Source organism: Echinops telfairi, unplaced genomic scaffold (assembly GCF_000313985.2).
Source record: "Echinops telfairi isolate 266 unplaced genomic scaffold, ASM31398v2 ScPeMD7_18;HRSCAF=68, whole genome shotgun sequence".
NCBI lineage: Eukaryota > Metazoa > Chordata > Mammalia > Afrosoricida > Tenrecidae > Echinops > Echinops telfairi.
In genome coordinates this window covers 35,149,408-35,161,610 of record NW_022103915.1, presented here as the reverse complement: position 1 = coordinate 35,161,610, position 12,203 = coordinate 35,149,408, and the positions used below count along the sequence as shown (strand labels likewise).

Sequence of the window (12,203 nt, the reverse complement as noted above, 5' to 3'; positions counted from 1 at the left end):
CTTTACACAATTGATGTGTGTATGGATTGTGATAAGAGTTGTATGAGCCCCTAATAAAATGATTTTTTTTTTTAAGTTTCAGTACGCTGATGAAGCACAGGAAGACTCACATGTCTATGTCACGAAGTTCTGGAGAGAGAGCTACTTGGCCAACTGAAGGGAAGAGATTCATAACTGCACCATTCCAAAGAAAGGTGACTCAACAGAGTGCTCACATGATAGAACAGCATCATTAATATCACCAGACCCATTGTGAGATGAACCTAACACTCCACTTATAACTTGACTTCCATAAGCCCCAACCTGACTGAGGGCCTTCAAGACATGTCGGGTCTCCTGGAATTGGTAAATTCAGAGTCAGTGTCCAACAAGCCTCAAGAATTTGATTTATTTTTCCATAGCAACAGGCGGGAGCTCTGGTGGCACAGTGGCTTATGTGTTGAGCTGTTAACCAGTAGTTCAAAACCGCCAGAAACCCTTTGGATGAAAAGATGAGTCTTTCTACTAAAGTAAAGAAAACACTGCAGGGGCAGTTCTACTTTACCCTATAAGGTCGCTGTAAGTCAGAATTGACTGGAGGACAGTGAGATTTGGCTTGGGGTTTTCTTTAAACAATAGTCACTCTTGCAAAAGGCTATCGAGCCCTTTGAGGAAGGCTGGGAGAAATACTCACGGTATAAACCTTTGGTTGTGTAGTGAGGTCCTTCCTGCAAGGGATCCAGCCTTCCATTCATTAAGGGGCTGTGAGTGTGTAAACTGGCTCAAGTCTGGATATTGACTGTGGGGTCATGACTCCCTAGCTTGGTGATTCAAGTTACACTACCATTCACCTGATCTAGAATTCTTCCACTTGTACAGATTAAGTAAATGTTTCATTAAAAACAAAAAAAAAACCCAAAATACCCAAATGCCATCAAGTCGATGCCAACTCATAGTAACCCTACGGAACAGGGTAGAACTGCCCGTGGGTTTGAAAGACTGTAGCTCTCTATGGGAGTAGAAGATCCATCTTTCTCCCGGAAAGTGGTCAGTGGTTTCAAACTGCTGACCTTTTGGTTAGCAGTCCAAAGAGTAACCACACTGTGGCTACCTCCAAGGCTCCTCTGATACATCAGACTATTCTGATTACTACTTTGACTCTGCTATCCATTTTAGTACACATGCCCACCTGGTCTCTATCAATTAAATGCTGCTCCTATCCCCTACCCAATCAATCCATTGTAGGTGGGTGTCTTAAATCAATCAGGGAAGTTCCCACTGTCAGCCTGGCTTTCATAATGAAGCAATCACAGGAGTCCTCAGAAATGCTGGGGCTTTCTTCACACATGCCCTTCACGGTATTGGTAAAAGGTATGTTCGGGAACTCCTACTGGTGTATCCTGATAAATCCACTCTAACATGCCAACATCCCTAAGCCTTTGGATACCTTCTTCTACAGTGTACCACGGTAGGTTTGGTATTTCAACTTGTTTTTTCTTGTATTGAGCCAAATGCAGGATCCAGACTAGCAAGAAGCTAGCCAGCCAGTAGCACTTATATAGGAGTAGGCCACACCTTGGTGAAACTTCCAGCTGCATTTAGGGCTTTGACCTGATCAAGGGGATAGCACTCCACCCTAATCTTCCCACAACTACTCACAGAAATTCCCATAATCGAAATGATTATATTACGTTTGAAGACAACATGAGGGAAGCCTCTATTACTAAACCACTGGGAATCCCAACCCAGCTAAGATAACATAAAACCTAACTACTGCCTGGCATCCTGCTGGGTATGACACCAGGAATCTCACAGCGAGCAAAAGAGAAAAGCCAGGAGTGGAACGTGTCCTTTGGACCCCAAGATCCCTACACTTTGAACCTCTCTGATCCAAGAGACAGTTTTGACACCCGGAGAGGGGCAGACGAACAGCAGCAACAGAAATCAGAGGCCGAACACACGCAGAGCAGTGGACTTCCCAGCAGAGAGAGCAAGTTGAATGCTTTGGGGCAGGTGGCTGGCTTATGGAATGGGGTACCTCTAAGCACTGAATTGCGGGAGCTGTGTTTGCTGACCTATGGACTGGATCTGAGTGTCTTCAGTTTGAGGCTTACAGTGCAGTGGTATGCTCGTGGGCACTTATGGAAGCCCAAGGCCAGTCCAAGGGAAGGGTCTATCACAGAAGAAACTTCTGATTGAACCACACTGTAGCTTGGGCATTTCTCACTTGCATCATAACCTGTTACATTCTCCAATAAACTCCCTAATCGTGAGCTTCATCTGGGAGTTCCGTGTGGCTATTGCAATGAATTGCCGAATCTCGTCACAGAGATACAGTGCCATGGGGGGTATGATTGGTGTTAGATTAGCACGGCAAGGACGGAGAGTGGAGGCACGTCTCACCTGAGCCTGTAGCAATCAGCCTTGGGATCCATGGGAGGCCAGATGTGGCCCCCAGACCATTTCCTCAAGCCCAAAGAGCATTTATTACTTTAAAAGTAAGACAAAACAGATACTGCTTCTTAAACTGTATGTGCTTTCCCTAAATGACATTCACACATACATCAAACTCCAATGATTGTTCTTACTTTAATCTTCACAGCATCATAGCGGATTTGTGAAAACTCACGAAGACCAAAAGAACCTCCAATAACCAGCAACTGAAACACAAAAAGAAACAAACAAAGAAGGGCAAAATGAGGCTGATTCAGACATTACTGCTCAGAAACCAAAGGAGACAGACTCGACACCAAGCAGTTCTCAACCGGGGGTTCGGACCCCTTTGGGGGGGTGTCGAACGGCCCTTTCACAGGGGTCGCCTGATATATCCTGCATATAAGATATTTACATGAAGATTCACAACCATAGCAAAATGACAGTGATGAAGTAGCAATGAAAATAATGTTATGGTTGGGGGTCACCACATGAGGAAGTGTATCGAAGGGTCGTGGCGTTAGGAAGGTGGAGAACCACTGCTCTACACAATCCTGTGGATCATCTCCAGATAAGCTATCATTCATCTCTTCAGAGTAAATGTAAAAATATGCACCCAAAACTTGTCTTACTGAGTTTCACCGACAGTGCATTTTTACAAGTCAAAGGTTTGTGGCTGTCTTGCATTCAGCAAGTCTATCAGTGTCATATTCCCAACAAGTCTGCGTCACCCTTTAGTAATTCTCATACAATTTCAAATGTATTCATAATGCTACTGGGTAACATAGTGTAACTATAAATTTTATATGCAGCAGGAAACCGAAAAAATTGTATGACTCACTTAACTGTGACAGTCACTTCATTGTGGCAGTCTGGAACTTGTATTAGCACTCAGGGGTGCCTGCACACACGTACAGTGAGCCTGTTTGCAGGCTATACCGTCTCTGAGACATCTGTGCACGGAAGCCCGTCCTCCTACCTGCTGTGGGTCACTGCACCATTGATTCTCTATTTGCCATCTCATCAAGTCCCTGCTCACCAGTGCATGACTCATCATAAAAGATATTACACCACCCCTACTTTTTGAAAACGGTGAGGTTCCAAACCCCAGGCGACGACGTGGAAAGAGTCATGACGTGAAAATGGAGGAGGATCCCATCGCATCGCTGCAGAAATGCCCTGCCCCGGGCAGACCTGGGAGAGACTGCAGAGCAGCAGCCCGCTCAAACGGAAAGAAAACCTTGCCCACAAGGCCTACCCTTCCCCAGGGGTTTACTTGACCTGCTTCTTCTAGCCATCGCCTTGGTAATTCCCACAGATAAACTAGTGAGGGGCACGCCGATAAGCCATGGAATGCTACGAAGGGGCCGGCTCAGTTTGCCTTTCCACTGGGATGAAGATGCGCCATCTCAGGAGAGACAGGGGAATCTCGCTGCCACTGAGAGAAGGGCACGAGGGGAGCCTGTCCTTTGCATCCCAAGATCCTGCACTGAACACCCACGGGTTCAGGAGACAGAGCTGTGATATCAGAAGGATGGCAAGAGTGGAAACAATAGGACACAAGGCAGCGAGGTGGGCTTCCTGACTCATGCAGCAGGTAACGCTGACTGCCTTTAAGCAGCTGAGTGCTTCGAGCAGGAGGCTCCCTTGTAGAGTGGGGTGCTTCTGGGCACTTAATCGGGTGAGCTGGGTTTGTTGACCCACAGAGCTGAGGCTTCTGGCAAAATGAAGTGCCTTTCGGACTTGTGTCAGCAGCAGCAAAGGAACACTGTTAACACTTGCAGGGCAGAGGCCAAGGAGCTGCATGACTGCGGAGGAAAGGGTCAGAGAGCGGCTAGTCTGCAGGCACGGCTAAGACGTAGTAGTCCTGACCAGAAGAACTGTATCCCGAGCATTTCGGATCCTGAATTTTAACCTGTTAGCTCCACTCACAAACCTCCCCCTCATGGTTAAGGTCTGAGTGCTGGGTGGACACTACAGTGAAGTATGGAGCAGAGTGCCCAGGGCCTGCCAGCTGGTGTCGGATGTGGTAGAAGGTCAGAGGGGGAAGGCATGTTTGACCTCACAGGAATTGGCATTGGGCTGATGCTGAGTTTGATTCACTTTCCCCCGTCAAGTCAAACGTCAAACATGGCCCCCACACCATTCTTTCATCAACCACTAAAGGAAAAACTGCCCCTTACCCCATAATATCAGCAGAGCTGAGTAAAGAGCTGGACTTGCGGCCCTTTGTGGTGGTGGCAAGCTGGAATTTGTTAGGGTTCAGCTTTAAAAGGACGCTGTCCATAGGGCCCAAAGGGAAGCATATTGCCACTCCACCCGACCAAGGGAAGAGGCAAACCAAGGACGGTCTCAGTCGGTACTTCACTGCTGGGGCAGTGACAAGGGCCTTGCAGGAAGCTGAACGTCCACCCACCCCCACCCCCACCTGGCGGTAATGAGTTGATGTAGTCTGACATTCCTCTTTTGCAGAGTGGGGTTAGTAGCATTTAACAAAACCTCCCTTTGAGCAGCCTGAGGAAAGCTGCTCCTGGTCATTGTTCATTACAAGGATTCTAAGATTCCTTTGTAAAGCAGAGTGTTTTAAGCGTTTTGGAATAGCTTAGGTTGAGACGTGGCATATGATTCTGAAACAAAAAACTTAAGAGCTATCATCTCTGTATTTGTAAACTCCCTTAAGTTTGGTGTTAGATGCAACGAACAGAGAAAAGATAGTGTCATCGTCTATAAGCTACAAGAAAGTAGACATAAGCTAACATGATCATCTTAGAGAAATCGCGTAACCGAACAGTTAAAAAGCAGTGAGTGCGCTGTGGGACAGGATTTAGGGAAGCAGAGCCATCGGAGGTGCTGGGGCAGTGAATTAGGCAGTGTGGCTCTTTTAGCCAGTCTCTAACTCCCACCAGATGCCCTTGCCCTGCATGGGTTTGGTAAGAAGGTGGGGGGGCGGCACTGATAGGAGTCACTGGTCACTGTGAACAGGATTCCGTGAATGCCATTCTGCTGCTTATCAAATAAGCCCTCTGAGGAGGAAGGATCACATTGCCAGCCAGAGCCCGGAGTGGAGCAGGTCCTCTGGGCCTGCGACCCTGCGCAGTGAACCTGACGGCCTTGGTCCTAGAGGAGCCACAGCAGAACTGGAGCCAGAAAGAGGAACACAGTGGGGAATTTCCCAACCCACGGAGCAAAGGAACGCCGAGTTCTTTCGTGCAGGAGGCTGGCTTGCGAAGTGGGGTGCCTCTCGGCACTTCATTGGGGAAGTGGAGCTGAGTGCCTTTGGGCTGAGGGTTACTCGAGCAGAGTGCCTCTGGATACTTAATTCAGAGAGCTGGATTTGCTGATTCCTGGGACTGCCTCTGAGTTGAGGCTTACAGCAGAGTAGCCTGCCTCTGGGGGCATTGGTTAGCAGCCCTGAAAGAACTGTGAGACATGGCCTGATAAACCCAGGGCATTTCTCACTCACTGCAACTTGTTAACATCTTTAATAAACCCTCAATCATGAATTTTGTCTATGAGTTCTGGTCAGCCATTGCAATGGATATTAAGACACAGAGGTAAAATAGGCATTAATAAGACAACACAGGAGGATCTAAGAGTGACACTTGACCCAGAGAACAAACACTAAGAAAGGTTTATCACATGACCTGAAACTTAAAAGTAGGACCAAGGACGTGCCAGCAGGAAGCCTCGAGGAGCCTTTCAACAGGAAGCCCAACAATGCTAGTCAGTAGGGAGCATTAGAACCAAACCCACTGCCATGAAGTCAAAACCCTTTATAGCGTTTTGGAGACTATACCTCTTTATGGGGTCAGTCTCATCGTTCTCCCTCAGAGCAGCTCGTGGGCTTGAACTGCCGACTCTGCTTTATCAGTCAAATGCCTACACCACAGAACTACCAGGGCTCCTTATGGAAGGGAACAGGGAGCCCAAAAATCCCATCTCAGGAGCGGGAAAGCTTAGGACTGAGTAAAAGGCCCCAACACGAGAGAAATCCCAGGACAATCGGAAGAACATGTTCAAAATCTCTGTCTGAAGTAGAGGAGGAGGAGGAGACCAGAGGCACCAGGGGACTACAGGGCAAAGCAAAGGAGCCAGGTTAAGAACAGAACACCACAAAACAGAACAGAAGCTGAAGCAAGGAAACCAGGAGAAAGAACAGTGCTGAGACCACGCAGCTGTGAGGCAGAGTAACGGGCAAGCTTCCTGGACCACGGAGGCAGAGACCAAGGGACCATGTGACTGAGGACCAGCGAGACGTGGCTGCTGGCTGAGGGGAGGTGATGCTGTTGACAGATCCTCACTAATGGGAGATCGTCAACAATAAAGTGTTTTCCAGCACCCACATATGATAAGGGCCCTTGGTATACATGAGGCAGTAATGGAAGTCATGGTGAATGGCCTTAGTGATGGTGAGTCCACGGAAATTACCTTTCCCAGGATGGTGGGCAACTGGTGACATTTTCTGTGTCATTTCTGTTGTACCTAGGCAGAATCAAAAAGCTATCTTTGATATGCCTTATTAGTTACTGAAAAATAGCATTGCTGGTCTTTGTCTCACCAGCTACGAGAGGATCCATAGTGCCAGACATGGCTACAGCCTCTTTGATGGGTCATAATGAGCTCACTCTAGCTTTACGTGAACCAGATTTAGAAAATGCAGTTCAGTATTTGACTGGTTGTGGAATCGAAAGTTGTCAAATGCTGGCATTGTATGGTTATGTAGACACTGAGCTGGGTGGAATCTTGTTGAAGGAGGGAGGTTTCTTACTTTCTTCCATTTGCTACCTTCTGTAATGAGAAGAATATGGAAGACAATGCAAACATTGTGATCAGATTGTGCTTCAGAGGCCTGAGTGTTTGGGTCCTGCTTTGCAAGAAGGGAGAAATGGTCTTCTCCCACCCATGAAAGACAACATGAAAATAGCCAAGAATCCTTCCAGAGGTGGTCCTCACCCACGAGTGGATCCAGCAAAACACTTGATACAGAAGAAGAGGAAGAAGACACCAGCCACCAGGGGAATGCAATCATGACCTTGTGTACAGCTTTGGTTCATGTACTGATGATCTGTCCACCTGAAATGCATTTGATTCATGCTGAGAAGAGGGAAAGCATTAGGACTGTGGCTATTTGGAGATCCTTAATTCCACTACATTTGATGAGCATAATCAGCATTGCTTTTCAGATGCCAACAATAGCCAGAGATAGGAACATGGAGGAGCCGGACAGGAGCCTGCAGGGTCTATGGGGTCGAAGTTCAGGATTTCCTCTTGCATCTTCCTGAAGTTGGCTTTCTGCCACATCTCCATGTGACAGCTTTGACACTACAGACATAGCCTTGGTCCTCAAGCGGCACGTGTGCACACCCGTCTCGCCTTTGTTAACGAGATGTGCTTCCCCTTTTGCTGGCACCGAGCACTGTGCTTCCCTTATGGGCTCATTACTCCAAACTGTGTAGAGGCTGTGAGAGCTGCTCACTTATCAAAACTCAATGGGAGTCCTTAGACGTGTACTTACTTTCCACTTGCAACCAAGTGAGAACTTCCGTGATGCAGCACTGAGAAGATTTAAATGTGATGTCCTGTTACTAAATGAGCATGCAAAGATGCCATTTCAGTTACCGACAAATCATTCTGAAAGACACTGGTCATATCACTGCCTACCGGAAGTGGAGGACACTCGGGTGCTGCATCCGAAGAACTACATTGAACAAGAACATTGGTCTGGGGCATGTCTGATGCCCTGTCTCAAAAGAACAAGAACTTTTCAAACTGGTTCTGTCTTGCCTGACTTCAGCTGCAGGAGCTTTGTCTCCAGACTACAGGGAAGCAAATGACATCAGTAGGGTAGAAAAAAGAGTCATCAGTAGATTCTGAACGGAACTTTAGTCCACAACCTGTTGACACCTTAAATATTACAATCCCTGCAAAGTTGGAATACTTATTAATAATTACATTGACCATTCCCTTGACAAATGGTCGGTGGATAAGTTGGCAAATGGATGGATTTATGGACATCTCTCTTCAGACTCTTCTAGTATACCACCATTAATGAAAGCACATAAACTATTATCTGAAAAGGAAAAAAATAAACTTGCTGGTCGATCAAAAAAAGGGGGGGGATCGATCACAAGGATCAACATATAACCTCAAGGGGGACAAACAACAGAAAAGTGGGTGAAAGGCGACAGAAGACGATGTAAAATATGAAAATAATAATCTATAACTTATCAAGGGTTCGCGAGAGAAGGAGGGCAGGGGAAAAATGAGGATCTGATATAAAGGGCTCATGTAGAAAGGTGCTTTGAAAATGATGAAGGCAACATATGTACAAATGTGCTTGACACAATGGAGAAATGTATGGATTGTGATCAGAGATTTTAAGAGCCCCCAATAAAAGTATTTAATTTTTTTAAAAATAAAGAAAGTAAAAACTATGCCAGCTTGGGGCTGAAGAACTGAAAGAAGCAGGGAGCAAGAGAGTACGGCTCTTTATAATAAGGACTAGTCCTGTCTCTCTCTCAGATTACGTCAAGTTTCCACAGATACTGGCCCTGGCTATAGCCACTAACAATGTTCCCCTCTGCAGAGATCTGCATGCAAGGGATGAAACGTTGTCTGAGAAGTACCATAATCTAAGGGCCAGGAAAATAACAGGAATACAAAGGAGGTGGAAACTATCCCCTGCTGAATCCTATGGTACACTGACGGGCAAAGGGAAAAAGAAAGCCCCGGATATTTTCAGCTCTTTATAGATCACTGGGTATGCTATATCCAGCGTGTTTTAGGACCAGCAACTGGACACTTATATTATATATTGAGACACAATTTGCCTCCAACAATTTTCGTTATATGGATGAGGCCCACCCTTATCGCCTCGAGTTTAATGGTGGTGGCAGAAGCAACGGAGAGCATTTCCCTTATGAACAAGAAATCAAGTTTTTTTGCTCAAGAAGTGCTTCCTATAATTGATTCACACACACACACTTTCCCCCCTCCTCATCCCCCAAATCATCGCTTACCCTTCGCATCTGTAGCATGCAGGCCTCGGTTCTGGAGATAAGCTTCACACAGACCCGGTGACTAGGTCTCCCCGGTGGGCTTGGATGTGCACACAGGGTCTGGAATGGACCAGGCCCTTCGGAACCGAGGACTCTCGAAAACTCCAGTCTAACTAAGGCTTCTCGTGCTCCCTCTCCCACGTAACTTGGTGTCATAGAAGCTTTTCCCCAGAAGGCCTGGTTAACTTCGATGTCACTCAGTTACAGAGGTTTCGAAAAGCACATTGAGAGAAACGAGGAGGAAATGCAAGTAAAAGTATGGAAATCCCGCTTCGAAAATCAAAGCCCCAAACCTATCGCGAGCCCTTTCCTAGTCCCGGTCCCCGTTCTCGGCCTCGTGGGCCCACACACAACCGCTGTCCAGCCAATCAGAAGGTGGCGTCCAATCCGCCGGTTCTCGCTCCCAACTGCCCGGGGCCTCCACTCACCACCATGGGGACGCCGTAACGAAGGGTCTTGTTCTTGAGCAAAGCGCGCATGGCTGTTGGTGATGCTCGCAGGCTAGTCCTGATCGCTCCGCCCCGCCGCCAGAGCAGCCGCGAGCCCTCCCGTGGCGGCGGCCGCGGCTCGCGCACGCTGCCGTGGCTCCGGTCCCCGGAAGCGCCCCGCTGTCCTTCACCGGCGTCCGTCAGGCAAAAGCAATCGATCACCGCTACCTCGCTCTCGGTCCGGAAAGCCGAGGTGCAACAATTTGCTTCTTGCACGCGCGAATGCAATTGGGTTTTAGGTCACGTAAAACTGATAAAGGAAATCAACGATGCCTCCTTTGTCCTGGGACCACTTTCTTGGAATACTGTCGGCACACATCCGCTGGATAAAATGGGCTAAGAAGTTACTTTGGAGCGGGTTTTATCTACTTTGGGCAGTTTATCAGTTTAACAACGTTGTTTAAAAATAAATCAGTGAAAGTTTAGGTTAAATGGTAAACAGGGTAGAGTCTTATGATTCTTTTAGCCTGTCATGCTAATACTTATACTGAAAAACAGCCTACAGTCCTCAGTCATTTATAGACCTTTTTTTGGGGGGGCGGGGGGGGTGCAGATTATTAATAGCACCAGAAACACAAATGAAATGCCTCTTAGAACTGACCATTTGTGGCAATCTAAAGCCTCATTTTTCTCTCTTGGAGCAGCTGGTAGCTACGAACTGCTGACCTTAGAGTTACCTGCCCAATGCATAATCCATTGGCTACCAGAGCTCCTCTTGGGACTTCAATCAGTAATTTTCAAAGCATCTGGATTGTACATTTGATCAATTGCAGATTGAACGTAATAAAAATTTATAGTTGCCATATCAATGGCACTTGTTGATTAGTGTGTATGTATGTGGCAATTAGATTTTATGTCAACTGGAATTTGAAAGTGTAAGGGTAAAATCTAAATCTAACCTGTCCATCATGATTATGCCTCCTTGTGGGTGTGGCCTTTTTATAAGGGAGGAAACTGGGAACCTCGCCCTCGCTGCCACTTGACGTGTCTCCTCGCTGAGACATCACTGGGATCTATCTGTGTCTGCCTCCAGGAACAGCCACCCAACCCTGAGAGCTGTTGGTGCCCTGCGGTGCTTCCACTGGCCTTGGATCCATGTGACTGCACTCCTGGCCTGTGAGCTCCCTGCTTCCTCTTTCTGTCATGAGCCGGCCACAATGTGGGTCTGAAGAAGGCCCTAGCTTGCCTTGGACTTAGGGCCTTGAGTTGGACTGGGCTAGAATGCCTTCTTGAGCAAGATTACTTTTTGATATAAAGCACTACCTTATACATACAGACACGAGTGTCACTGGGTTTGTTTTCTAGACAATCCTAACAATGTATAAATCTGAAGTCATACTAACCAGTCCTTGTGGGCATGTCGATATTAACAGATCACTAACAGAATTGTACTTCAAATATTTCTTGAAATATTTTTGATGATGCACGCAATGCCATTATCTCCTATTATGTCATTTCCAGGACACATCAGGCTTGTCTGAGTCAAAATGGCAACGTACTGGTCCATTTCAGCTCACTAATACCTAGGATACGGGTGGTCTTCAGGTTAATTTTTGAGGACTTCCAATTGTGCAGCCCAGTAGGTTTTGCTCTATCAACTCCACTCAGAAGAGGCAGCTTTTTCCCCTAGTAGTGTTTTCAATACCTTCTAACTTTTGGGTCTCATCTCCAAGCACTGTCTCAGACAATGTTCTGTGGTTATCCATAAGGTATTCATTGGCTAGCTGTTGGAACCACATTGCCAAGCCATTTTCCAAATCTTAGTTTGGAAGCTTCACAGAAACCTGTCTACCATGGGAGAACATCCTGGTATTTGATACACCGGTAGCATAGCTTCTGGGTTCATAGCAACTCATAAGCCACCATGGCAGGGCAAACTGACAGGGGGAAAGAATAATGACAGTGTTCAATCATTTTAGTTGATTATTATTAGCATCAAATAAGAGTGTTCTGTTTCTTATCTCCTGCATCAAAGTTAAGCTTCCAATTGATTACTAAGATTTCTCTTTGTCCTCATTCCACTGTTAGGTCAAACGTGTTAGAAAAATAAGTGGCTATTTAATCAAAAGTCTACAGACTGAGGTAAACAAAAAGAGGAGTTTGTTTTATTGACTACCTCACCTGGGCTACCCATAGAGACTCCTATACATCATCTCACTTGTTTTATCTGATATAAAATATCAAATCTTAGAAAAGATTGTCATAGTTCTTGGCCTCATTGGCATCCTTCATGTGTAGTCCCCTA

General features: G+C 46.5%; 1 protein-coding gene across 2 annotated transcripts in view; it reads right to left on the bottom strand.

Moving 5' to 3' along the window:
- Nucleotides 1-10,020, bottom strand: part of LOC105978249 (cytochrome c oxidase assembly protein COX16 homolog, mitochondrial) — a 36,069-nt gene extending 26,049 nt beyond the window's left edge. Inside the window, exons 1-2 of one of the 2 annotated variants that reach the window (XM_013003740.2) lie at nucleotides 9,899-10,020; nucleotides 2,568-2,639 (exon numbers count right to left, since the gene is read on the bottom strand). In XM_013003740.2, coding sequence (XP_012859194.1) covers nucleotides 2,568-2,639; nucleotides 9,899-9,949 — 123 coding nt within the window. In that variant the 5' untranslated portion in view covers nucleotides 9,950-10,020. Of the gene's footprint in view, nucleotides 1-2,567; nucleotides 2,640-9,431; nucleotides 9,860-9,898 lie in introns of those variants that run through there. The other variant, XM_045287876.1, reaches the window with a different exon arrangement.
- Between the last annotated feature and the right edge of the window lie 2,183 nt (nucleotides 10,021-12,203).